Below are 27,102 nucleotides of genomic sequence, written 5' to 3'. Positions count from 1 at the left end.
TTTAATTCTTGCTAATCCTTATCATACTAACAGTAGCATGAATGTTGATGCCTTCTAATCATGATTTAGAAGAGTTTCTATGCTCTAAAACAATGTCTAGATGTCAAATAACATGAGAATTAATCTTGGAATAGCTCCAAAAACACATGTGAATCTCTACATGCACATGGAATTCTGCATAGTGCTGGATTTGTTGGTCAGTAAGTGTATGAGATGCCATAGAGGAAGCTTGACACTGTAAAACTTTTGGTCTGAGTGAACAACCAAAGTATGTAAAGGAGCAAACAGATTACATGTAAAATATCCTATATGAGAAAGAATAAGGGAAATAAATGATACAAGTCATTCTTCCAAAAAATTAAAAAAGGGACACACCCAACATATTTTCTGAAAATTTTGAGTTCTTGATATTCTAAACATAAAACCATCTGAGATTGTCTTGGTACATTGACAGACATCCCAGCCAAGTAGGAGGGGTTACTGCAGCCTTGACTCCACTACAGCACTGGTAGAGTTCTTGCACTGTCCAAAGAACTAGAGCTGAAAACACCACTCAAGCTTCAACTTCTCCAGCTTAAAACAAGGGGAAGTCACATGTGATGCAGGAAAACCCACACACAGACACCATGTGGTGGGATGGCCCAACATGTTGACTTAGCTTCCTTGGATGTGCATCTTAGAGCTGGTTTTTTTCTTCCCAGGCCATGTCATTTCTGCTAGCTGAAGCAGTCTGGTATTGCTCCCACATGGATCAGTTATCATGTAGTACACCAACAACCAAACAGGTGGGGAGTAATTAGTGCATGGTACCATCCATATCACAAAAAGAGATGTCTGATATTAATGTGAGGTTGCTGATCAACTCTTGATGTCTCCTGCCACTCTCTCATTCTCTCTCTCCTCAGTTGAGATGTCATCTGGAAGAGCATGGGAGATAGATGCACATGCGTCTTGTCTTGGTATTGCCTACCCTCATAAACCACCTACTTGTCCTCTCCTTCCTGTTGTGAAATCTCTTTCTCTCTCTCTATATCCTGTTGTGATCCCTCTGCCTTCAGTTTCTGGCAGTATATGCACTGGAAAAATAATTACTTTCTGGTATATCGACAATTACATAAGAATGACAGATGGTTCAGTGTCTTTCTTACCAGTGAATCAAACCAACACAGAATGGTTAACTTGCATTTGTCCTCTTCATTTGTTTTAGAAGCTTGCTATTGAATGACTAGATCATTTGGTATAATCCAAGGGATAGATTCTCATTCCTGTAAACAAAGATACCTCCTGAGCACTTTTGATGCACTAAAAGAAATCCTGCAGATACAGCATTGCAGGTACAAGAATTAATATATAATCCAATTGTTATGAACAAGTAGCCATTATTGAAAGAAGATATTCTGGAATATGTGTGTATGTGCATTTGTGATTGATATTTCTCCCATACTGTAGGTTTAGATTCTTCCATATATGCACGGAGGATTTGAATGACCGGATAGATTTGTCAGCAAGTTCACAAGCAGTCTTCCATGTATCAAGGGTTGCCCATGTTCATGCCCACTAACCTTGAATAGGCTCCATCAGTGTCTTGAAAGCGAAGCTGGACTTGCCCATCTGTCACAAGTGAATACAGCAAGTGCTGCAGATGACCTTTGCCTTTGCACATCCTTAAATGATGATGATAAAGCTGACCCTTGTCCCTGTTTGGACCTGAAAGGTTCAACCAGATCCTAATATCATGCAGCTAACGTTATATTCATCTTTTGGATAACAAGACATGATGATGACAAGCAAGAACATAACAAAGAGCAGACAGGAACCAGTTGATGTAGTTCAAAAAAGGGCAGGGTAAACCTAGTTAATATAAAGCCAACCTTGAAAATTTTGAGCTTATATCTAGTTTTGAGTATTTCAAAATTCTGAAACCAGATTCCGTCAATTGCCTTTTCTCCAAAGACTCAGAGGTAAATAGACAGCAGACAGAGGAGCAAACTCCCTATCAAGGCTCTTCTCACCCTTCTCTCCTGGAACTGGTACACTATTGTCATCAAGCCCCAAGATGCTTTGCATGTTCATAATCAACCTTGAGCTCTTTCAAAGGAGTTGGATTAGTCTGTTCCAGAGGAATTTTGAACAGAATGTATCCTAGGTTATGCAAGAGAACCATTCTTAAAAAATTGACATGGATCCGATTGTTAACAGGAAGATTATGCAGAAAAAAAATTTGATATGAGGGTTACTATCAAGACTTTGTTACAAGTGTCTTGTGATGAGTAGCATGTCACCACCTCATTCCCAGTGACAGCCTACTCCAGCTTTGTCAAACTATCTACATATATATTTTGCAACATTATATAACATGAGAAGGTGCATTGTTCAACTTCAGGATTATGTAGCTTTGTTCATCTCAGAGTAGGTTGTCCAACAAGGAACAAAAATTGGATTGGATATCCTCTTTTAATTCAGATATGGAATTCATAAGGACTCCTATTTTGGGAATATGATCTTTCCACTAGTAATTTTGTGTATGTAGGAGCTGTAAGCTTTTCATTCAGTATCTTAAGAATCAAAGTCTAATTACTATTCTAGTACCACAAAGATCTCCAGTAAAATTATTCTAACTCTGATAAAAAGGTCAAAGTGGGGTCAGGAAACAGGGCATTCATATCAAAGTCGACTTTTTTTTTTCTTTCGAAAAACAGATAAAATGTTTTAGTTCTATAGTATCCTGAAGACCCTGTTGCATAATGATTAGTCTGATAATATATACTGACATCATGACGTTAGTTATCATACATTATATTCTATCAGTAAGCAATATAGTCACTGTTGCATTTTTTTCACAACACACAAAAAATCTATGTAAAATCAGTATGTACCTTCCCCCTCCTTGACCCAAAAACCAAACACAAAAAAGAAAAGGCACCTCAGAAATAATGAGTATCTTCCCCACTTGGCCACTATGTTAACCTGGGTGGTCCCAAAATGGGGGCAGATTGACCATTTAGAAGTAAGAATGACAGAGCCCACATGCTCTGATTTCTACTAATAGTTATAGGTCAGCTTACAAATAGTGATCTAGGAAGTTCCAAGGACTACTATCAGTTGTCCTGATAAGCTTTGCATGGTTTAGAAGGCTAACAGTTGTTCCCAAATGCCACAGTGAAATCACCTTTTCATGTCTATTTATACTCGATCCAACTTCCCTAAATCTCATCAACTTTCTCTTGCATGGCTAGGTCATCAACAATAGGAGTTCCCTCAACTTCCCTCAGAAGGAGAACCAGAGGCACAACTCACCATGTTCAACCTTTGGTGACAAGGAAACTTAGGAAGCTCAAGAAGATCATCCCAGGATGCGAAGAAGCTGGGTTAGAAGAACTGCTTCAGAGAACTGCTGAGTATATTTCTTTCCTAGAGCTGCATGTAATTATTCTGGAGAGAATATCAAACCTTAATGGTGCTTCAGGCTATGGCTTGTCTTAAGCCATATCCTGATCCAGGCTTTGATGGTCAAAAATAGAAAGTAAGTATATTTTCTGCTGTAAGTCCTACTAGCATTTCTCATAAGATATTTGGCAAGATTATCTCATTGTATCTCCTCAATTTCCTTGATCATCATAGTTTCTTCCCAGGATCACTTGCAATGATTAAACTCAATCATCCAGCTAAGGAGAAACATTTCAATGGAAGAAAGTTCATTTCCTTTTTTTAAAGGCTCCATATCTTTGAGATGAGGATGATTACTCTGGTTATCTTTTTCTGGATGCTTTTATACTCCTGCACCTAATGTAAATAAAACTCCACCTCAAACCATGATTTAGAGGTGATTGCAATTATCGATTGCAACGCTTAATCAGTGGGATATGGCCAGCTGATGCATAAGTAGCCCTCTTTTGTCAATCTTAGACTTTGCCCTCCAGCACCAAATCGATAAGAAGAGAGAGTGTTACTCTTCTGAATTTTCCTAATTGTTGTCATATGTCTAAGCCTTCAGAGTTAGAACGTTGATGCAAGCAATAAATGTGCTATTATGTTAAACTATATCCCGATCAACTATAAAAATAATTAGTCTGATTGACAAAGGATGTCTAGCAGATGCAATACAATTTAACACTTGATATTTGTCATAATATCTACATGTGAGGTGGTCAACCAAATCTTGAGCCATATATAGAAAAGCTAAGAATCAACCATCCGGTATTAGAAATGCACATTTGATTTAACACCTATTGAGACAACTCTTATGTGATTGATGAGACTGAAGCGAAGATGTTGTTTGCCAAGAGAAAAGATATGTGCAAGTGTGATCCATCAGATAGACAAGAAACAGTGACAGTGTTGGTAAGAATCATCACTTAACAACCTTTCACCTGAAAAAAAAAAAAGATCTTAGTCAACTGAACTTACTACATGTGACCTCAGTTCCCTCAGAGTTTGTAGTTGGCAAAAGTTCAAGATTTTTCCCTCTTTTTTCGGTTGAATAATGCAATGCTCATTTGTACATTAACCAGTCTGGTGCCTGTGCAGATCTGGTCTTGCATCAGAGAATTCCACTAATATTGACTAAGATAGCATCACCCTAAATAGCACATCAAGCATAGCCGCTCAGTTAATTGATACGGTTTCAATTCTAGTATGAACAATTGGCTGTCCGTGGGTAAATCGGAAGTTGCTCAATAAAATAATGAACAAAACTCGTTAACTGAATTGTGAATTATTTAAGATAAATTTGAGTTGGAAGGAAGAAAAAAGGCTCTCAAACATTTATGTCCCTATCAGTTGCTTAAAAGGCAAAATCATCGAGAAGGTCATTACTAGAAATATATACTTTGGTTTTGGATATTGGAGCATAGTAAAGAAAATTAAATGATGTGATATAAGCACAACAAATGCACAAATCATAAGATAATTAGAAAAGAATAACTGAACAATCAACTTATTGAATAAACGACATAAGAATCATGATATGACAAACTGGAATTTATTTAATAATATTTATAGAAAACATATACATAGCATATTATATTAAACTTCGATTCAGATGATAGTTATCAGGAAGCGCATATCCATCCAAGATTAAGCAAAAAAATGAGGACAAAAAAGATCATTTGCTTTCAGCGATCAAAAGGGAGGCCAGGAAACGATCCTCTGAAATTCAAATATTAGAACAATATATGTTCAGATCATGCTGTATTTTACATCTTTCCTCGAAACTAAACAAGTCAGAAAACCATGTCCATCAAGCATGATTTCTGGATTCTGCTGCTTTTGATTGCCATATTTAAGAAGGAGAAGAGAAAGGGAAAGCAGCACAGCATAATTCCATCAACCTCAATCAGAAAGGAGAACCCAAAATTTTGAGTTTCTGTGATTTATGTGGCCAAATGTTTCTTTGTTACAGTCTTCATTCTATAGGCGACAGGGTGTGAATGCATGTGGTGTGCCTTTTGACACAAGGACCTCTCTGCCCGAAGAAAAAGGATTCTCTTGCATCCCTTTCGTTGAGTTCATCTTTTTCTCAAGTCCTCCAAGTCCCTTTCCCTCTAATGATATCCTAAATTTGCAACATCCTACTACAAATTTGATTCTTCTAGTAGTTCTTAGATTCCTAGGTGAACATGCGAAACCAAGAAAGTAGAACTCCATTCATCAACAAACATCATTTCCCGTCTGCCAAACAAATTGTATCAGGTTGACAAACTGGGGTTCTCGTGATCATCTAAATGAATCCAAACTTTGTTAATCCTCCTCGAACTCATCAAAATGACCAGCAATAAAGTATATATGCATGAAAAATATATTTAGATTGCAGATTTAAAACCTCTTTCCTGCTTGCTATTTGCACTGCAGTAATCCTTCTTGCCACATTGATCTCACAACATAAAGTTCTTCCCATGATAAAACTAGAACATCTAACTAGCAAACATATGAACACCTACTAAAGAGAGATTATTACTCAACAAATTCAAATAATGGTCGAATTTTTAAAGCACGGACACAGGCCTACCAAGAAAAATATCTGAACGTGCGCTTGGAATCGGCGTGGTTCGCCATCACCTTCGAATCATCCGGCTTCCTTCTAACTCATCCTCTTCTTGGCCCAATCAATCCTCTCTTCATCGTCTTGTCGATCTCCAAAACCCTAATTCATGGGCCATAAGAGACAGCTCGGAATGATCTCGCCATCAACCCTAATTTAATTTACATTGTTGGGCCGGACGGCCCAATTTCATCGGTTTGGACGATCACTATCATACCCACACTCATCTGCTAGCGATTGGCTTGCAGACCGAGTTCAATGAGTTATGCCCGACCAAAAAATGATGTGATTTGGAATGCAGTTATTCCCACCGAACTCCCATGCTTGAGCTCCATGGCAGCTTTTGCACCATGGAGACAGCCTTACTGCCAAGTGAAAGATGACGACGGTAGGTTTCATGATTGGATGGAGAATATATTTCCTTATCGATGGTACGATCTTTGCCCCCCTCGCCTTGTCATCCACATAAATGCGCATTCAACGATACCATCTTTTTCGATGGGTGGAATGTCAAATCAAACCTCTGCTACACGCCGGCGAATAGCAGCGCATCTGCCATCCAACATGAACAGTGACACATAGCGCGATCCCAAAGGATTAAGACAGAATAGATTTCCTTTCTTAACATTATTAGATAATTGGCCCTCTGGGCCTGAATCACATCACAGTAATTTCATCACGACACGAGCTTTGGAGCAAGCAAGCAAGCAAGACAAGTATTCGAATCCTTTTCCCCAGTGGAATCACCACCGCAATCTATAGGTACATGCAATGTGGGCAAACGCTTCGGCTGAAGCGACCAAGAAGGCGAGCGTGGGTGTATCAGACGGGCGTGAGGCCGTGCTTGAGCGCAGCTCGCCACACGACGTCGATGCGGTCGACGTCGATGGCGCCGACCTCGTGATGCGTCCAACCTTCCAGTAAGTGCACCACCCCGCCGGCATGGCACGCGTGGACGATCCCTCGCTCCAGTGTGTACTGTTCCCTCGCCGCAACAGCAGCAGTGATTAGTATGATGCTCGGACACTGTGAAGCGATGACGAGAAGCAGGGGACCTTACCTCACACATTCCCAGTCCTTGCACGTCCTGCGGCAGCCTCATGGCGGCCAGTTTGCCGTAGGTGCAGTCCCTCCGGAAGCTGATGATCGGGGGGACGACGAACTGGTGGAAGTGCGTGCCCGGCGGCGCGCACCGCTGCTCCCTCAGAGAGATCCACTTCCCCACGATCCATGTCTGGAGACCCAAGCGAACCAGAGATATCAGTGTGGAGTTTGCAGGCCGCCCGCCTGAGACCGGCATGAGCGAACATTACCTTGCAGTTCTGCCCTGCTTGATACTTGGTGACCTGAACGAGGTACTCCTGGCACTCCACCGGGGCTTCCTTTTGGATCTTTTGGAATCGTTCGGTGGAGAGAGTTAGCATCTGTCAGGAAGAGAGGGGACGATGTTGACGATGGTGCTCGCTTCTTAGCTGTGAACGAAGAAGGAGATGAGCTTACCAAGACACGGACTCTCTTCCGGCACAGGTATAATGCGATGGCTCGACTCAGCTTCGACGTCGCGCCGGTCAAGAAGACCTCGGTGACGTTTAAAGGGATCTCGTTGAGGATGACGGCGGCGGTCAAGGTGTTGCCGTGGACTACTCGAACTCGGAGGTCGGGGTGTTTGTTCACGAACAGTGTCCCTCCGCCATTGAGCGATTCATTCTGCAAGGGAGTCATTAATCATATTCCAACAGTGTTTATACATCATAAGTAAATCACATTTCTTTGTCGATTTACTAAGGACAAACCCAAACATATGTTCCTCCACATCGGGAATGCTCTCAAGTGGGAACTCTGAATCGGGATTCTGCTCAACATCTAAGTGGGAAGAACAGGAAGTCTACCTTATTTAATGCTGCAAGACTGAGAACCTTGACCCCCAACCTATCGGCTCTCAAGATGGCCTGCTCGATCTGATCATTGATGCCATCCGTAGCAAAGGGGAGGAAGTACTGCAAAGAACAGATGCAACCACGGTTCAGATCGAGGAAACTCCACAGGTGTGTATACCACAAATGAAGCTCACATGGAATCCCCATCTCGGAACCACCCATAGCTGGTGCAGTCGCCCCCTCAAGGTGTAGAAGGAGAGCAAGAACGTCTTGGACGACGCCCACATGATGAGCATGGTCACGAACGCACCTGGCCACAACAAAAGCATTTGGGGTTTGGTGCAGAACGGGAGGGCGCTGCAGCTGCGGAAGACGAACGGCACATGCAACGACGACATGACGTCCACCACATGCGCCAGGAAGACGAAGTCAGGCACCTGCTCGTTCTTTCCTGCATGCATCATCTCGATGAGCTCACTTCACTCGGTAAAAATCTGAACTGCGTCAGTAACTTTGACATCCGTACGGGTTTACATGTCTTAGAACATGAAGTCTGCTCGGCAGACATAATAATAGTCCATTGGAAGGACCAAAATCGTTGAAGGTGACAACTACCAGTACACATAATGAAAACTTCTAACAAGATAATTAGATGTCTTGGATCTGAGTTAGGTTCAGTGTCGAAAATATTTGGACCTGTCACTGTCAACAATGATGAAGACATGGAAATGATGGACCCCAAAACCAAGAAAATACCCACAGCTTAACAATCAGTAAATAAATGCAGGAAGCAAGAACAAGATGAGCTACAATTTGGTAATTATCAGTGGTGTGACATCTCTCCATTTGTAGGTGATCTATTATGGATGTCCTTCAACTAACCTGCTTAAATTATACTATGTGGATCAGCTCTGATATCTGAGTTCTTTTTCTTATAGATGTTACAGGTCTGAATCTGGCTTTGATGTTGTCTTCTACCTCTCACAGATGCCAACATTAGCTACAATATGTGAAAGCATGCCTGAGCTTATGACCTTTTGTGGCTCCCATGACTTGGTCATCCAATGTTCCACCCAGTAGATACAAATAAACAATATGCGAAAGCATACCTGAGCTTATCTCCTTCTGCAGCTCCCATGACTTGTCATCCAATGTCCCACCCAGTAGATCGAAGAGAGGCATGAAAAGGCAGAAGTTGGATTTCTTTTCCATGCGATGGAGGCTATGGTACCTGCACATGTAAAACCATTATGTGCCCATCCTTTTAACCTAAGCAGTATTAAAGCAAACTAGAGGAAGAGCTGCCATTAATGCATTATAAGATAGCAAACAGCATCCCGATTTCCATGAATGTACGTCCAACAACCTAACAAGATTAGAAAGAAGCCTTAATACTATCACTAGAGGGGTAGACTTGAATGCAGCCCAACAAAATGATAACAAGGAAGAAGATATAAATGCAATAATGGCATACCAAACCCAGCTAAGAACTTGAAGCCACAGCTAAAGCTTGTCCTACCATAATATATGTCCATATCATCGAGGCATTTAAGAGAGAAAGCCGAGTGGTTCGGTCACTTGGATAACCATGCAACCAAATCTAAAGGTGTGGCAGAGCATGATCACTCACGTTGGCGTGTAAATGAGGTGTCTCAACAAAGGCAGAGACTGGAATAATCCATGCGGGAAGATCTCGACGTTGCTGTGCCCCATGCACCTTAGGAAATCAAACAGCAACACATAGCCATATATGAGCCCAGCAGAGCCACGTCCAACCAAGCAGGCTCCGAGAAGAGGGACTCCCATGACCACACACAGGATGAGGTGCTCCAAAGGCGTGGCAAATCCAGCTGAAAACAGAACAGATCATCAGCTTGTAATTCATCGTGCATGGATTGTCCGAAAAGCGAGAAGAGATGCGTGCTGTGTTACCTGTGAAGGACTGAGGCACCTGAGAAGAGTGATGCAGAGAATGATAGTTCTGGAAGAGCTGGGGCCTGTGAAGAACCCTGTGCAAGCAGTAGAACACCGGCTCTGAGAACACCACATGGAGGAGGAGAGCTGTAAGGAGTCCCATCAGGTCCCACCGAGGGAGGCTCTGCAGAGATGGAAAGATGAGACAAGCCAGGGCTCCAATCATACACTGCAGTATCAGGAAGTTGTCCCTGTAAACAAAGCTCAGTTCGTCAGGCAGCCATCCAGTATAACTCGACAGTGGCTGCATGTCACGAATCTGCCATCCGAGCGTACCAGTGCCACTCCTGGTCGATTTGCTTGAAGTCAACGCCATCCTTGAAGATCCGGCGCCGACGGACGAGGAAGAGCATGTTGCCGAAGGAGTACCAGAGCTGGTACATGAGCCCCCTGAGTGCAAACAGTATCATAAGATGGAGGCACCATCGCCCTTCCTTGCTTTCCTCCTCCCATGGCCTCGAGCTGATCACCTTGGCTATAATTGGACCATAAAGAAGATACTGCACTGACATCAAAAATGATGTAAAGAACACACAAATAAACATATATTTATATTTATATATATATATGTATATGTATATATATATATATATATATATATATATATATATAGAGAGAGAGAGAGAGAGAGAGAGAGAGAGAGAGAGAGAGAGAGAGAGAGGACAGAAATTAGAGGAATGGGTTCAGAGAAAAGCCATGCCTTGTAGGCACCCAGATTCTGCCAAGGCCAGGAAGACAAGGGAGCACCCATTTCTCTTCTTTGAACTCAGAAGAGAAAGGGAGCTCGCTAAACACAGTGCTTGCTATTCCTTTCTGCTGTCGATCACCTTGTCTTGTGGGGGTGAGGAGTTAAATCCTCTCGTTATATAATGTTCTTTCAGTAGCTTTGGAGGAGGAAGACCCCACTGAGATATTGAATTAATGTAGGTAACCAACTATGCCTATGGGAAGCCTTATTTGACTCTCGCACACAGGTATGCTAAGGGTAAGCTATCAAAGAGCCGTAAGATCTCTCTCCACCACAATCTCTGGGCATTAGCACAGGCCTCATTCCATGGCTGCTCCTAGAGTCTTGCCTCTGTCACTAACTCCTTGTGGTTATAACTCGCAATCAATACATAAAACCTTCTCCCAGACCATATTCCCATTCAACAAGCATAACTTCAATTGAATTACCCACCTTCTTCCACCATCATGATCAACGACTTCAATTAAATTCACCTCTGATGCCACGGGGAAAAGAGGAAGAGTGTTTCCTCAGCTAACGCTGTTTGATCATTCTGCCCTCCCTCTTGCCACAAGTGTTTGCTCTCCTCTCGCAAAGCTAACGCTGCCACAGCCTCCTCGGGCGTCTGTTTCTGTGGTCTTGGTCCATTTGCCCTGTTTGCTTTGGCCACATTGCGACCACCACGTGTTCTATCAGCGTCAGATAAGAGAAACTATCTATCCAACAGAGTATGGGACTAATTAATGGTGGCTGTGAAAGTGGCAAAAGTGAAGATCCAAGGAGAGCCGTCGCATGAAGATTCAATGCGCATGCCATGAGAATTCCTTTTTCTTCTCTCACTGCCAGATAAGAATAATTATATATACCTATTTATTTATCTCACATAGTATAAATCTTGAGTTATATACATATGCATGATCTCAAACAGCCATGTTTATGGTGTGGAGAAAAGGAACAAGAGCACTGCATCCTGATTTAACATATCAATAGAGACAGCTTAGTTTTGTTAGAATTAATTTATATATATATATATATATTTCAACTTCCAGCTAATTAGATGGATTGGCAACAAACTGAATAAGAAGATTTAAAATTAGATATGTAAGGATAATTTCATCCAATCATTTAAACATGAACCAAATCCTTAGATTATTAAGAGGGATTCCAGAAAATCTTTTGTGCATCTGATATAGAATTTTCAATAAAAATGTGTGTGAAAATTGATATTGCATTCGAGAAGGAGGCCACATGGATCAACAAGGAAGGAAGAAAGGAGGAGACAGAAGGACAAGTAGAGGATTTAATATGCATCCTAAAAGATACTGAATTAAAACGTGTTTAGGTATCGACCAGATAGATGTCATGGCGATTTCGATGAACTTTATTAAATGCTTAGATCATCAACAAGATTTCAAGAGAAATTTTGCTTGTTAATGATTTAGTATTCAATAAAAAACGTGTGTGAAAATTAATATTGCACTCAAGAAGGAAGCAAGATCTTAAGTAGTAAGAATATACACTCTCGTTGACCAATACTGGGCTACAAGAGACACAAGAAGAGGAAAAGATAGACATTGTGAGGAATGAAATCAATGATCCTAAGCAGATTATGCACATGACACTGATTCTATATATCTCAGATTGAGACAACTTATGCCCATCATAATTCATCTAAATAAAAACCAAAAAGGTAAAAAATGAAATGTATAATATCTTCTTCCCCTTCTGGCCCTGATGCATCCTATCCTTGTAGTTTAATCCATGAGATGCAAAACACAAGGAAAATTTCGAGTCCACGATCTGTTTGATAGTCTATAAACTCGATCTGTGACCACCCTCAGCTGTCCATTTACTTCATGGAGAAGGAAGGAAGCTGCTTAAATATGAAGACACCTAACCAGCCCCACTGGAGCTGGTGATAGCATGTGTATCATCCCCACAATTATGAAACAAGAAACCAGAGCTTGTGATTTGTTTTTTACTCAGTGAGTTCTATTGTGGTGTCAGCAATAATGTCAGCTACAGGCACGGGAACGAACCTGTTTGTCGTGATATATCGGGTCTCTTCCCAGCCATGAAGAAGACGAGCTTCCAACTGCACCGAGGGGACTGAACGATTGTAAAGCGGTGCAAGTAGCGGACGATAATGGCGGACGTCGGGCGGGGCTGGTGTGGGTCGACGTCGCAGCTGCCGAACTTTTACTCGGTGATTACTGCCTTCTTACCAGTCCCCCTGCCACATTGTCGTCTCTCAAAATTGAGTCCCATAAATGCCCTCCCGGAATGCTCTGCTCGGCCAAGCTTTGTACACCTTCCAAGTGGGAAGAACATGGCGGTCAGGGCAATAAAGAAGAGAGAGAAAGAGAGAGAGAGAGAGAGAGAGGTAAGCAGTGGGAAATTGAAGGCTTTTAACATCTCAACTAACACACGTACGTCGACTGACAATGCCGCCTGGATGGGAGAACGGGAATTCATGCGTGTGCCACGTACAGCGGCAAAATGGCACAGATCCATTGGCAAAACGACAAACAGGTTCCAGGCATCAGCAATCCCTTCTCGAATATTAGGAGTTGATGATGACGATGAAGCAGGAGAAGTATAAACCAAAGTTAAGGATCGACCAGAAATCGATATGGTCATGGAAGAATAATATTTGAGAAACAAAGAGTCGATCGATGGGAAATTTAATGACAATCCGTATCATCACCACTACGACGAAGACAATTGCAACAAGCAAGAATGACCTAATTATTCGGGAACGAAGGGGTGTCCCAATGGCACGCCCAAAAGTTATGATTCGGGTTAGATTGGTATTAATTCCGGGTCGGACAGAAAAGTAAATGTAACTGGTACCTTGGTCAGGAATATCGAGGTAAAGACAGCTCCAGTTGATGACACGCGAGCTGGCTCCCAGAGAGGTGTTTGGTGGGTACGGTACGGGGGGAGTACCGTTTGGGGCTGTATCGTGGAGCCCTCAACTACTGAATGACTCGGCACGCGACCACCGTTGGATGTGACCGCGTGACGTCGTGTCTCGAGATCCCTATTAGCCCGACTCGTCGAGACGGGCCGGGCGAACGATGACGTCAAATCTCATGGAGTTCTCACTTCTCGATGCTTTATGATTCGTGACTATAGAGCTTTAAGATGCGGGATGCGGAGGAAGGCCCATTTCCCGCCTGTTTCCGGCGTTTCGTGAAGACCCATCGATCGAGAAGGAGACGGCTGCTATCTCCTCCGCCCCTTCTCTCTCTTCCATCCTCGTCCTCGCTCAAAGGTGGGCGATCTCTGCTCGTCCCCCGTTGCTTCATTCCCGACTCCACCACCCTCGTCTCTTACTCCTCGCATATCGCTGCCTCTCTAGGGTTTCGCAGGCAATTCCTGCTCCGTGCTGCAGCCGCCGATGGAATTTGTTCTCGAGTATTCGATTTCGAGGAACTCTTCATCACCATCTCGGATTCATTCCTCTCGAGTTCCCCGATCCCTCAGTCAGATCCCTGAGATGGGAAGATCTCCTCCGACCCTTCGCCGAAGCCCGCATCCACTGCTATCCGTCGGCCCAGTAACATCAGGCATCGCTCTCTCAATTAATATTTTTTTGCTTTGTTAGAATAATTTATTTCCTAAAAGGTATACGATAGTTTAGAAATAAATTGCAGTTATTAAAATTGTTTAAAATATTAATTATAAAAATAAGGAATCATAACTCATAACTCATATAAACAATAGACATTTGAGCAAGCAATGTAAACATCATAACTCATATATGTAAGTACTTCTACAATCATTTTTACCTTCAGAACCAATTGTAGAAAACATAATGTTATTATTTAATTAATAATTCGAATGCATATGAGCAATCAACATAAATGCCATAACTCATACAACAGCCAAAACTTATTACAATGCATACAAATAAATAATTATAACTACTGTTGCAATCATTTGTATCTTCAAAACAATCAAGCATAGAAAACATCAAATCACTATTTAATTAATAATTCAAATACCATACATAAAATTTTATATCCATTTATGAGTAAACAAGACAATAATTATGACTATATGACATATCAGAATAAATATTATATTCATACAAATGATGAAGATCAATTCTTTATAATTTGAATAAATATACCTAAAAAATGCATATCTAATTTATAATAAATATAACTATAGCTAAGAGTATATAATATTTAAAACTAATAGGAGTCAATCATTTTCAATCCCTTTCAATAATGAAATTATCGAATCGATACTTCCATATATAATTTCATAAGTGCAAATCATGCATTTTCGTAAGTTTCAAACATATGCATTAATTTTAAATACATGCATATTACTTTTAAAATAGGCTAGACAGGGATATTACTTTTAAAATGTGAATCTTTAACTCACTTACATAAAATATTATTCGCTAATCATCCATAAAATATAAACAGATATCATATTTTTCTTCTTTATTTTTCCCTGTTAACAATTTTGATTATTCTAAAATTTTGATAAATTCCTAAATGTGTCCTAAATACCATTTGCAGCTTCCAATTACAGCTTAAGACACCTTCACAGTTTAGCTTTTGCCTTTTTTTTTTTTGTCATCAGAAACTTCAATCACAGCTTAAAGTGATTAACTTGCATAAAGTACAACTTAAGCACAAATAAACTTTGTCTCTTTTTAATTCATCTGAAACCTCATCTTTCACAGTAAACTAATGCCAAGTAAGAATTAATTTCATTCAAAGCCTGGTTAACTTAGAAAGCTAAAATTAACTAATTAATAATCATATTCAAAACCATACCTAAATTAGTTTTCTGATCTCTAATCCGAATTCTCTAACCTCCCTTCTCTTTCTTCTCTAAGAAATTGTTCTTTTTAAAACTTCTATGGAGGAGATCGGAAAGTTATAATTTATGATTAAAATTGAAAAGCATTCAATTTATGTTGATAATTTTTTTTATGAATTTTATAATTAATTAATGTTAAACTTTTGAATGTATGAAAAATATTTTTTAATTGATATGATATTTTTACTTTGGAAATTAGATGCATGAGAAGTGTTCAACTTATGAATTAATTGATATAATTTTTATGAACTTTGAAATTAATTGATGATATTTTTTATTCATGAAAAGTGTTTAAATTATGTTTTAATTGATAATTTTTTTATAAATTTTGAAATTAATTAATAATAAATTTTTAATGCATGATAAATTTAGAATGTATGATGTTACCTCAATTTTTTATTATAAATAAAAAAACTTTAATTAGAGTTTAGGATGATGTTCGAGAATATATTTATATTTTTAATGTGCATTTGGATAAAAAAAAAGTTTAAGTGAATGTGCAGTGTAGTTGTACAATACTTTGAGTATTTGATAAATAATAGATGAGAACTATATTTTAAATATACATTGACGTAAGTATTACTTAGTAAAATTATCTTTTAAAAGAAAAAATTACTAGTGCAACCTTCATTTTATTTTTTACAATCTCATTTTAAAAATTATTAATATTTCTAAATTATTTTTTTGCAAATAGACTTAAATACTTTCTTCTTCTTCTTCTTTCTCCTCATTTTTCTTCATCCCCCTCCTCTTCTTCATCCTCAAAAAATAATACAGTGGGGGCAATGAGTAGGTCGAACATTATCAAATGACGTTAACAACAAGTAAGGTCAAATGATGTTGAGCGACCAGCAACGTCACCTCTAGCTATACCTAGCAAGCATTAAGAGATCATCGCATAGGTGTCAAGAATGAGCAAAGAGGCATTGAAAGGGGAGGCAAGTGACATCTGTAAATAACAAGGTCGAGACCGACGATGTTAGTAAGGAGCGACATTGTCAACGATGATAAAATAAGGGGTTACTGATAGAAGATCATGATATAGGTATAGAATAACAACATTACATTTCTTATATGTTCAAATTCTTAATCAATCTATAATGTGAGGATCAATCATAATTAAAGTGCATGATTTAAGCACATGATTGGAAAATCTCTCTCTCACTAATATATATATATATGCATTATCTCAATAAATTAAATCATCTCCTTTACAACGAAAATATCAGAGCTCTCTTGCTTCAAGCAAAAGTTTTTCTTTTCTTCCTCCCTTTATCCCTTCTTCATTAGAACTTTTTAATCTACCTAGCAATAGTAATCTTTGCCATCTACTGTCATCTACTGCCATTGCTGTTGCAGCAACAATAATCCCTTTCCTTGATTATCTATACCAACATTAGAGTTCCTCGAGGGAACCTCCTCCCTCACCTTCTTTACCACTAATAAGTTCTATCTATTGTTGCCATGGGTGCTCTTGCTACCCCGGGTGCCCCTACCACACCTGCCTCTTCAAGACCCTCGGTTATAACCTCAACCTTCCCCTTCTTCCTCTTCCTCTCCCATCATTTTAACCACCCCATCCATTACTACCTCTCAAATCATCGCCATGTTAGGATCAAAAGCACTAAGAGGGGGGGTGGGGGGTGAATTAGTGCAGCGGAAAACTTTCGACGATTAAAACTGTGTTCGTACGTTGAAATCCGATTCCGACGTAAAAGTCATTTCGTACAGATAATAACTTTGAAAGCTTACAGAAACGTATTTGAAGTAAAGTAAGGAAAACAATTTGCAGTTAAGATAAAGGAAATGCAAACCAGATTTTAGAGTGGTTCGGTTAAACGTGACCTACATCCACTTTCGGCTTCCTCCTCCGACGAGGTCACCGGCGTCTACTAGAGGCCTTCCTTCAATAGGTGAAGGCCAACCACCCTTTTACAGTTTCACTCCTTTTGACGGGCTTAGGAGACAACCCTTACAGAATTTTCACTCCTCTCTTTAACGATCAAAACTTGGAAGAAAAGAGGGAGGAGAACTTTTGGCCTTTACAACACTTTTGAGCTCTAAAATCACAGAGTAAGATCAAGCTTTCAGTTACCCTTTTATGCAGAAAGGGTAGGGTTTATATAGGTCCCATTCAGTTTGAATTTGGAGCTGAAAAGTGTCATCTCCCGGTTTTTCGAGGTCCTGGCGGTACTACCGCCATAACTGGACAATACTACCACCTGTCATCTATCATTGAGTGGTACTACCGCCTGACATTGCTCGGAGACCGAGCTCAGGCGGTACCACCGCCTGACAAGGGCGGTACTATCACCCAAAATTTCTGGGAGACCAAGTCTCCTGGGCGATGCCACAACCGGCCCTGGCGGTGCCACCGCCTGGCAGGAATTCTGGGTCCGAATGGGCTGATCCATTCGACCCAATTTGGGTCTGTCAAGAGCCCAATTGCCCCCAGATTAAGTTAATGTGATCACCTCCTATTCCTAACTTAATCTATATGCTAACTACGATATTTCTTAATACATTTATTGTAACTTGCTCCAGTGCGTCAATCGTTTTTTTCGACGAGCTTCCGGCGAACTTTCGACGAACATCCGACGAACCTTCGGCGATGCTCCTGCGAACTTCCGACAAACTCTTGGACTTGCGATGATCCACTTGGCAAGTTCCGACGAGCTTCTTTGGTAAGCTCTTGGACTTCTCAGATTTGTTCCCGTAGAACCTTCGACGAGCGTCCGGACTTTCGTCGAACTCTCGAACCTCCAACGTGATCATAGTCTTGACTCTGGCGCAACTCATACTACATGTCTTGCTTTCATCGTAGTTAATCCTGCACATGTAAAATAAACTTCAATCTAGACAATTAATACTAAGCATTAATCAAGTTGTCCGGCATCTCATTGGTCCCTCGACGCTTCGTTCGATTCTTCGGCGTATCATCCTCTCCTACGGCCTATTGCCCAATCAGTCAGTTGACTCCGCAACTCCGATATTCTTGGCTCGATGCCCGAATCCATTGCCCGAAGCCTTATATCGATACGTCGACCGATCCACCGGTCCGACATCCAATCTTCTGACATGTTCCTCCAGCCCAACATGATTTTTCCTGCTTTAATTGTATCATCCTGATCAAAGCATCCTGCGTTACTCAAAACATAAATTAAAATATAAACATAATTATCAATTGGTTTCGATCGTTAAAATACAAGATTCAACATATTCAACATGCCACCCGAGGTCAGAGCTCATCGTTCACTCTACCTTCGCCCATCCAGATTCCCTCGTGGGCGTTGACTCCATCCCATATAAACGGATTACTCGACACATCTGCAAGAATCTTTTATACTTTCGCATCAATTATGTGGCTGTCAATGCAGTTGTCCTCACCATCTCCACGGTCAATCGTTGACCTTCTCATTGGCCACGAACGTCGTTGCCGACTTTGGTGGTGTCCTTCAACACCTCCTTCGACTCAAATCTCAAATCTACTAAGCCTCCCTCGACTCCTCCTTTAGTCAATCGTCTACCTCCTCTATTCGTGCCTTTTTCACCTTATTGTCACTACCGGTAGTTGGCAACCTTATTCACATAGTGCTAGTGGCTCTTCTGCAATGATGAATCACATCACTTGATGATCTTCATCCCAATTTATAATATTCATCATAGATCTATAATCTTCTCTCTTGCGACTCCATTATTGCCATTGTCCTCACTGCCATTGTCAGAAGAAGAGCCTTTTCCAGATCTTCTCTAACAACATCAAATCATCACGATCATAAGTTGGTTCAAATCTTCATCGTATACTAGATTTGGTTCTGAATTTTTTATTATTATAGCATCTTCTCAACATGTCTTCCATTTCTACATTTGATGCTCCAAGTTTTATTTCTTAGGAAAAAATAGCTCATCTCAATTTATAAGATTTAAATCTATTAGTACAATCTCTGAATTCCCTTCAAATTATCCAACAACTACCCATCTTGACAAATATAATTTGTCAACCTCCTATTTGGATATAATCTATTAGGCTATATCGATGACCCTTTTAGTTTTCTATCAGAAAATATCTAAATACCAAGAAAACATATCCCAATGGTAAATCTTGATTATAAATTATGGCTATGACAAAATCATTTTATTTTGCAAGTTATTCAAGCTTTAATTAGCTCTATAACATCACGAATCTTTTCGTGCAACACTACAAAAGAAGTATCGTCCAAGTTATAAGCCACCCTTGGCAATCTCTCTCGCACTCACATGCTAAGTCTTTTATCTACTATGATAAAAAAAAAGAGAAAAATACTATTGTTGATTATATGTAAAATCTAAAAGTTATGACACATAACTTAGCTTTAATAAGTCATATTCTTAGTAATGATGAAGTGTTCATAATATTAATGTCATAGACGATGAATATTAGGGACTAGCGACAATAATTTAGGCTCGTGACTCATTAATATCATTTGAAAAATTATATGATAATATGATTGATCATGAAAGATAAATGAAACAAGAAGAGAAGAAGACGAGACCAACTATTATAACTCAATTCAAGCACTATTTGTGCTTGTCAGCCTTTTCGAAAATTGTAAAACCATCTAGGGTGATGGTAATATCATTAAACATTTAAATTTTATGATAGTTATACTGTCAGAATCCAAAATTATGATGTCAAATGTTACAATAGTAGTACCACCCAATGTTAGTTATCACTCGTATCTTGGAATTTTAGGAGATTTAAATTTTTGCCTCTATTTTAGAAGTTTTTTTTAGCTTACAATTACCCCACTTAGGCTTAGTTGATGGAGCATCCATTTTTGACTTTATAAGTGCTGTAGCTCTCTTTTTAAGTATTGTTTGAGTCTCTTCCTCCCTCTTGAGTTTAGTTGTGACACTAAACTATAAAAGAATTATAATCTCCTGGGCCTATAAAAGAAAAAAAATATATAATATTCGTTCATTAGAAAAAATATTGATAGTGAAAGTTAATAGCTTCATAAATCGAGAGTGGATATACGTTAGAAAGACCAAACCACTGTGAATCAGTTTGTATTCCTTCTCTTGTCTATGACTTTTATTTGTAATTTTTTACTTATTATCATTCACTTTACTTGCAAATCTTACTCACACTCAATATTTGATTAATCATATTTTCGATACAAATTTTTTGATCTTGAAGTTGATTAAAATTTTCTATAGCACTAATTCACCTCCCCACAAATAAAAATCGCCATGTTTCTCAATAAAGCTTATGACTTCTTTCCACTTTTATCTTCGTGAATAATTTATGATGAATAAATAAATTATAATAATAAGTTATAATTTATAATTATTAATAAAATGATATTTATTTATGTGGCTTTTGATATACCTGTAAAAATCCAAGATGTGATAATAAAGGAAAGTTAGATAAAAGATATATACTTATAAATCATAGCTAAATAGGTAACTGAGATCAATTTTGACAAATGGAGGATAGTCTTTGTGTTTTAGAAAGTCACTTGATAATAATATAAGTATTTGAGGAAGTTCATAAATTAAGATTTATCATTTATTACAACAGTGCTAAAGTATTGTGAGATTTACATCAGAGATATCAGGGTAGGAAGAGAAATATAGGTGAATAAAAGGGAGAGTATACTATTATGCAAACTATATATTAGACAAATAATTCGAAATCACGGAGTGTTGGTTATCATTATATTTAAGTGAGATTTGAGGTTCACATCTAAATATAAGTTTTGAAGAAGCTCACAAAAAACTTTAGATACTTGATTAAAATTTAGTATAGTTTCTCGCACCCAAATTAATATTCAATATAAATGAATAATACTAACCTTTGAGGATATTTTAAGAGTATGTGCATATGACTTAGGTAGAAAATAAAAATAAAATTTTACAATCAATTAAGTTTATTTATTATAATTATTAATATTTCAACATTCACATAGTACCTTCTAAAGCTCCTTACGATAGAAGATATAGATCACCTATATATTGGGATAACATTAGAAAATGAAAACTACGTGGATTATGATTTATTGAAAGAGATGCTAACATTATCTAAAGGAGCTTAGAATAAACTATATAGATGAAATTAGAAGGATTTTGACTTTAGGAGATTATATCATTCTAAAAACATCTTCAACGAGAGTAGTTACAAGGTTTAATCACATAAACAAATTAGCTCTCACGTTTGGGGGTCCTTTTTGAAATTTTATAGGAATATGATCTCTAGCTTATCGATTGATTCTGGCCTTGTCTTTGTAGTACATGATATGTTAAATATTTCATATCTCGATGTTATGAAAATATATCAGGGATTTATTTTATTAGCGAGAAATAAAATAAATTTTGAAAACCTCTTGAGGAAATCAAAGTTTAGTAGTAATATCATTTAAATTAAGAAACCTATGAAGAATCAACGAACAAGGAATAAACTCGAGGGGCGGAATGTAATCATCATATATTTTTATTTATTTTCTAAGCTAAATTTTTTTTATTAGTATTTGCTTATTATTATAATTTATTTCCTAGTAAGCGTATCCTATTTTATAAATAAATTTCGGCTACTAAAATTATTTCATAATATGAATAAACAAATTGAGTATGATATTATTAATTATTTATATATTAATTACGGAATTAAAAATTATGGATCATGCCATAAATGGCTTCTCCTCACTTATTTAAGACAAATAGACTCTTCCCTCCCATTCATTCAATCCGAGGACGAGGAACGAAGGAGATAGAGCGGTGGTGATCATCATCGAGAGGAGTCGTAAATCCTCATTTTACCTCTTTATTTAAATTGAAAACACTTAATTTTATGCTTATAATTTTGGTCATAGTAGATCTAGCATTTCATGACTCCTACTAGTGTTTGTTTGTTGTTTTTCAAACAATTATCTATTTCTAAGAAAAACATTTGAATTTACGTTCTTCGATCATACATTTATATGCATTGTGGAAAAAAAAAAAGAATACCGTACATGAAATTTTAGTGATTTAGGTTCTTAGATCATATATTTATTTTTTGACATAATAAAATAATATATATTTATTAGCATATTCTCGAGCTAAAGGGTTGAAAGTTTCATACAATAATTAGCACAGTATATATTTGCATCTTCATCAAAGTCATTGTGGCCAAGGTTCGTCATACCGTATCGTACTGATGTTTTGACCCGGGCTCGGTACGGTACGGTACCGGTGTACCGGGTGGTACATCAGGGCGTACCAAACGATACACTCTGGTGTACAGAACAATTTTATATATTTTCATACTGTAGCAGTACTACAGTATAGTACGATAGCACTGTAGCAATATAGCGGTGTCGGACGGTCCGCGTACCGGTAACCTGTCGGACCGGTACGTATCGTCCGATACAGATGGTACGTTTCGATATGGCAGACCTTGATTGTGGCTTACTTATTTTATTATTTATGTTGCTTTTGCTTCAAAGCTGTCGTCGCCGTTGGCGATGATGAACACTGCAACTTAGACTCATATTACCGGCATGACTTCCATTGGTTTTCCACTTGCTTCTAACAGCCACAACTTTTCTGCTCCCATTCCGACTCTCTTATGATCTTGGGGCTCTCGAATTCGAGCCAGCATGTACGGGCGATCTGCATCTCAGCTTCTGAAGGAGCAAGCATCCTGTGAATCCGGTCAATTGACCGTCTTTAACGTAAGTCGTTCCTTGCCTCATCTTCATTCTGCTCCAGTTGCATGGTTGTGCCCTTCCTTGGCTAGCATGACACTACGGTTTTGAGACATTAGGAGATTTCAGGGTGGTGACCGCCGGTCTCCGATCAATTATTAGGTATTTAGTATATCTGACACCAAAAACTTGGATGTAGAACGTGGCATTCGACCAAGTTATCAAAGAGTGCGACGAACACCATCTGCAGCTCGAATCATTATTCAGGTACGTTCCAGTGGTCTTCCTTCTCGGAAATGTATAGTATCTCCGATGTCGCAGATGTGCACTCTGTTGAAACCAGGAAACTGATGGAGCAGAAGTTGGATGTCCAAACAACCAGAAACGGAGATCACTTGGGTGCATTTATCCATCACCATTCGTTGCTTCGCAATAAACGCTGCCTCATGGCTTACATGTAAGAATTTTCCCTCCCTCGAGATGGAAGTCCTTCTCGTACGAGCACCTCGGGTTTCATTTTTAAGATACCGCCGCTGATGGCCAGGCAAAACCGAGCGGAGATCGTCCGGAGCTTGAGATGGCAACTCGGCCCTGTGCTCCCCGAAGAAATAAAAGCAAAACTGAGTTATTCCGAGGGGGTGTATTTCGCGGATCACTCCAAAGCGATAGCGTCTTACATGTCAGAGATGGACATCGATTTGACTGTGGTATCTGGTGTTCTTCCTCCGACATGATTCTACTTCCGTATTGCTCCTCCCGTCACATCTCGCCGGTAACCGGCAACATTTGTTTCTAGGATATGGTTCCGCCGAAGAGCCCCTCCGTTCAAGTTATGGTGCTGGACGACATTGGTGAAGTGTGTCTCGGAGACCAGTCCATCTCTCTCACCAAGCACTCGCTGCATTCTCTTAGCCGGACCGATGCCGAACCATTCATTTCCCAGGTTTCGTATCATCGCTTCGGTGCCATGCGCGATGATGCTGCGTTCCGCCTGACGCTTCTCTTTGTGCTATATTATCAGGGTCTAATGGAAGAACTTTTGGACTGATGCCGCTCCGCGTCGGACTACACTAAGGTAACTCCCCTTCCGCTGATGCCCGAGAAGACGATAGAGACAGATCAGACGAGAGCTGTTTGCTGACATCATTTAGCATGGCGCATTTACACGTCATATCAGCATTACATATCCACTTGATTTAATTATAGTGTGTGTTAATATCTGTTTTTTTTTCCATAATTTTTAATTAGATATATCCACTCGAAATAAGGAGTTCAATAATATATTGTTTCCTTTGGTTATTTGGTTAAATCATGAAATGGTCGGCAGAACGCGGTTCGGGATGCTTCCGTAACGGAGGCAGCCCCCGCGAACGCCTGACAACGTATCTGGACAAGTGCCGCGGTGGACGGCCCTCCGCCCACGTGGCCGCCGACCATTTCGGGATAGCTCAAGCGGTGGTCGGGGCCCACCGTTGGTTTCTCCGGCGGGTGATGATCCGCTGCGCCTCAAACTGGGAGCGCATTGGTGTTTGATGCGCTGTGAGCCGGAGGCCACGGGGCTTCATCAAGGCCGTCCATCACGGGGAATCAACCAGAGCTGTGCTTTGCACACCCACAGAAGCAACCGCCGGTGGGTGCGCAAAGGCGTGTTTCTATCCTGGTCACTTGGCGGGGCCCATCAAAACGTGGTGAGTCACAACGAGGCGGGGTGGCATGTGATGCCGGTCGTCGTGGGTACGGAGACCGACCCAAGAACAGGATGACTCGTCCGGGTATTTACGAGAACGACGGCCTCTCCGCTGGTTTCCCCGTGTCACCGCCCACCGGTGACAAGAAGGATGGATTGCGTCGGAACGAGCACCAACAAAAATGTCCGTCACAGGAATCATCACCGTAGCAAACGATGGAGAACACGCTTTAACAGGGATTTCTATTCCTTCTCGCTTCATCTTTGAAGAAAGGCCTTGGCAGAGGCGAAGCAGAGCCCTTGTCTTGCTTCTTTCTTTCGTTTTCTTGCCTTTTTCTTCTCCTTCTTTCTCCCCTTCCTCAAGAAAAGAATCCGAGTGCGGTTACTTGATGGTCTTCCTCGACGAAAAAGGACCTAACTTTAACAAAAATCGATCCGGAAACCAAAAGGAAAAGAGGCATCTTTACAAGCTCTTGGCTGATCCTGTTGTTGCTTCTGCTGCCGAGCCGCCGCTTCTGGGGCTGTAGCCGTAGTAGGAGAGGTACCATCTGACGAACTTCTTCAGGCCGGTCTCTAGGTTGGTGGTCGGCTTGTAGCCCAGCTCGGCCCGCGCCAAGCTGATGTTGGCATGAGTGAACGGGACGTCTCCGTTGCCCGGCATCTCCACCACGTTCTTCTTCGCCTTCACCTTTAGGTGGCGCTCCAGGATGCCCACCAACGCCGGCACCGTCACCGGCGAGGTGTTGCCCAGGTTGTAGATGCGGTACTGCGCCGGGCTCCCCTTCCGGCCGCCGCTCCCGGTGCTCTTCTCCGCGGTGTCGAGGGAAGCGACGCAGCCCTTGACGATGTCGTCGATGAAGGTGAAGTCGCGGGCGAGGTCGACGCGATTCTTGCCGCGGTAAACGGTGATGGGCTTCCCCTGGAGGATGTTGCGGGTGAAGGAGAAGTAGGCCATGTCGGGGCGGCCCCAGGGCCCGTAGACGGTGAAGAAGCGGAGCCCCGTGATGGAGAGGCCGTAGATGTGGTTGTAGGTGTGGGTGATCTCCTCGCCGGCCTTCTTCGTGGCCGCGTACAGGGAGGCCGGTCGGTCGGTGGGGTCCGCCTCCGAGAAGGGCGCCTTCTCGTTGAGGCCGTACACCGACGAGGACGACGCCCAAACCACCGCCGGCTGCGGGTCCGCGGACTTGCACGCCTCCAGCAGCGTGACGAGCCCGGCGATGTTGCTGTGCACGTACGACGCCGGGTTCTCGATGGCGTAGCGCACGCCGGCCTGGGCTGCCAGGTGCATCACGTGGGTGAAGGGCACGACGTCGAAGAGCTTGGCAAGGAGGCGGGCGTCGTCGATGTCCCCCTCCACCACGAACACGCCATGGGATTCCAGAAGCACCTCGCGGGCCTTCTTCAGCGAGGGATCGTAGTAGCTGTTGAAGTTGTCGAGACCGACCACGCCGTCGCCGCGCTTGCGGAGCGCGAGGGAGACGTGAGTGCCCACGAACCCAGCGGCGCCGGTGACGAGCACGGACATGCCACCGGGGCGACGAACCGTGGCGGAGGCCCGGATCTGCTTCTCCCAGTGCATCCCGCCCCACGATGCGTTGAAGTAGCGGGAGGAGGTGTCGACGAAGCTCTGGAAGCTGAGGTAGGAAGCCGTGAGGGCGATCAAGAACAGCGCCCACAGGAACATGGTGCTCGTGGATGCGAAACACCGGTTGAACTGTCGATTGATCGTGTGCGCCCGCTCGATCTTCACCTTCCCCGGCGTCGAAGGAAACAGCTCAGCTTCCATCAACCTCATCATCTCTTTCCTATTCACTGCTTTTCTTGAATCGATCAATAGCGACAATGTGGATCCAAGATGGCGGTGGGGGAGATGGAGGGGAGTGGCTGGGCAGTGAGGTGTTCGTGCAAATGCCTTGCTGCACCTGCTAAGGAAGCAAGGGCGAATGGGGGAGATATAAATAGGAACTTGGAGGAGCGACCGAAAGCGCGTTAACGCGGTCGAAGGGACGGCCAGACTGTACGCTGTAGAACATAAAAAGGAGAAAATATTGTGTTATCCCTCCTCTTCTCTCTCTTCTTCTTCTCCTCCCTTTTCTCCCTTTCGCAATATATATTATTCCCCCGAAGGAGTACATTCTCCTCCCTTGCAACAATAGCAGGAACGCCTTTTGTTTTACCCCGAGGAATCGGGACCACCATCGATCTCATTCGCTGGCCAGGACACCTCTCCCACCTGGTTCTGTGCCGGGACCCACACTCTTCGTCCATCAACGGTGAGGGTGGCT

General features: G+C 41.2%; 3 protein-coding genes and 1 long non-coding RNA gene across 5 annotated transcripts; 1 reads left to right on the top strand and 3 right to left on the bottom strand.

Moving 5' to 3' along the window:
* Positions 1-205: 205 nt before the first annotated feature.
* Positions 206-6,193, bottom strand: LOC108953803 (uncharacterized). 2 transcript variants are annotated; one of them, XR_001979774.2, is made up of 4 exons: positions 6,008-6,193; positions 1,563-1,707; positions 1,149-1,314; positions 206-1,076 (listed from the first exon to the last, which is right to left on the bottom strand). It is a non-coding gene; the product is annotated as an uncharacterized LOC108953803 (long non-coding RNA). The 2 variants fall into 2 exon arrangements; XR_010501260.1 differs by having other exon boundaries at positions 206-1,061; positions 6,008-6,192.
* Positions 6,194-6,637: 444 nt separating this feature from the next.
* Positions 6,638-10,749, bottom strand: LOC135649956 (very-long-chain aldehyde decarbonylase GL1-1-like). The gene is made up of 11 exons (XM_065168963.1): positions 10,592-10,749; positions 10,168-10,391; positions 9,850-10,082; positions 9,548-9,767; positions 9,027-9,148; positions 8,112-8,368; positions 7,930-8,037; positions 7,541-7,747; positions 7,354-7,464; positions 7,101-7,274; positions 6,638-7,018 (listed from the first exon to the last, which is right to left on the bottom strand). Exons 1-11 carry the CDS (start codon positions 10,640-10,642, stop codon positions 6,863-6,865), a joined length of 1,863 nt encoding a protein of 620 aa, XP_065025035.1. The 5' UTR covers positions 10,643-10,749; the 3' UTR covers positions 6,638-6,862.
* A 12,333-nt stretch (positions 10,750-23,082) lies between these two features.
* Positions 23,083-24,178, top strand: LOC103997860 (uncharacterized). Its single transcript, XM_009419186.3, has 6 exons — positions 23,083-23,157; positions 23,330-23,397; positions 23,474-23,587; positions 23,675-23,837; positions 23,927-24,073; positions 24,152-24,178. Exons 1-6 carry the CDS (start codon positions 23,083-23,085, stop codon positions 24,176-24,178), a joined length of 594 nt encoding a protein of 197 aa, XP_009417461.2.
* Positions 24,179-25,043: 865 nt separating this feature from the next.
* Positions 25,044-26,918, bottom strand: LOC103997858 (UDP-glucuronate 4-epimerase 1). Its single transcript, XM_009419185.3, has one exon. It carries the CDS (start codon positions 26,613-26,615, stop codon positions 25,281-25,283), a length of 1,335 nt encoding a protein of 444 aa, XP_009417460.2. The 5' UTR covers positions 26,616-26,918; the 3' UTR covers positions 25,044-25,280.
* Between the last annotated feature and the right edge of the window lie 184 nt (positions 26,919-27,102).

Source organism: Musa acuminata, chromosome BXJ3-9 (assembly GCF_036884655.1).
Source record: "Musa acuminata AAA Group cultivar baxijiao chromosome BXJ3-9, Cavendish_Baxijiao_AAA, whole genome shotgun sequence".
Classification (NCBI taxonomy): Eukaryota; Viridiplantae; Streptophyta; class Magnoliopsida; order Zingiberales; family Musaceae; genus Musa; species Musa acuminata.
The sequence above is the reverse complement of the archived record's forward strand: the minus strand, read 5'-3'. Positions and strand labels throughout refer to the sequence as shown.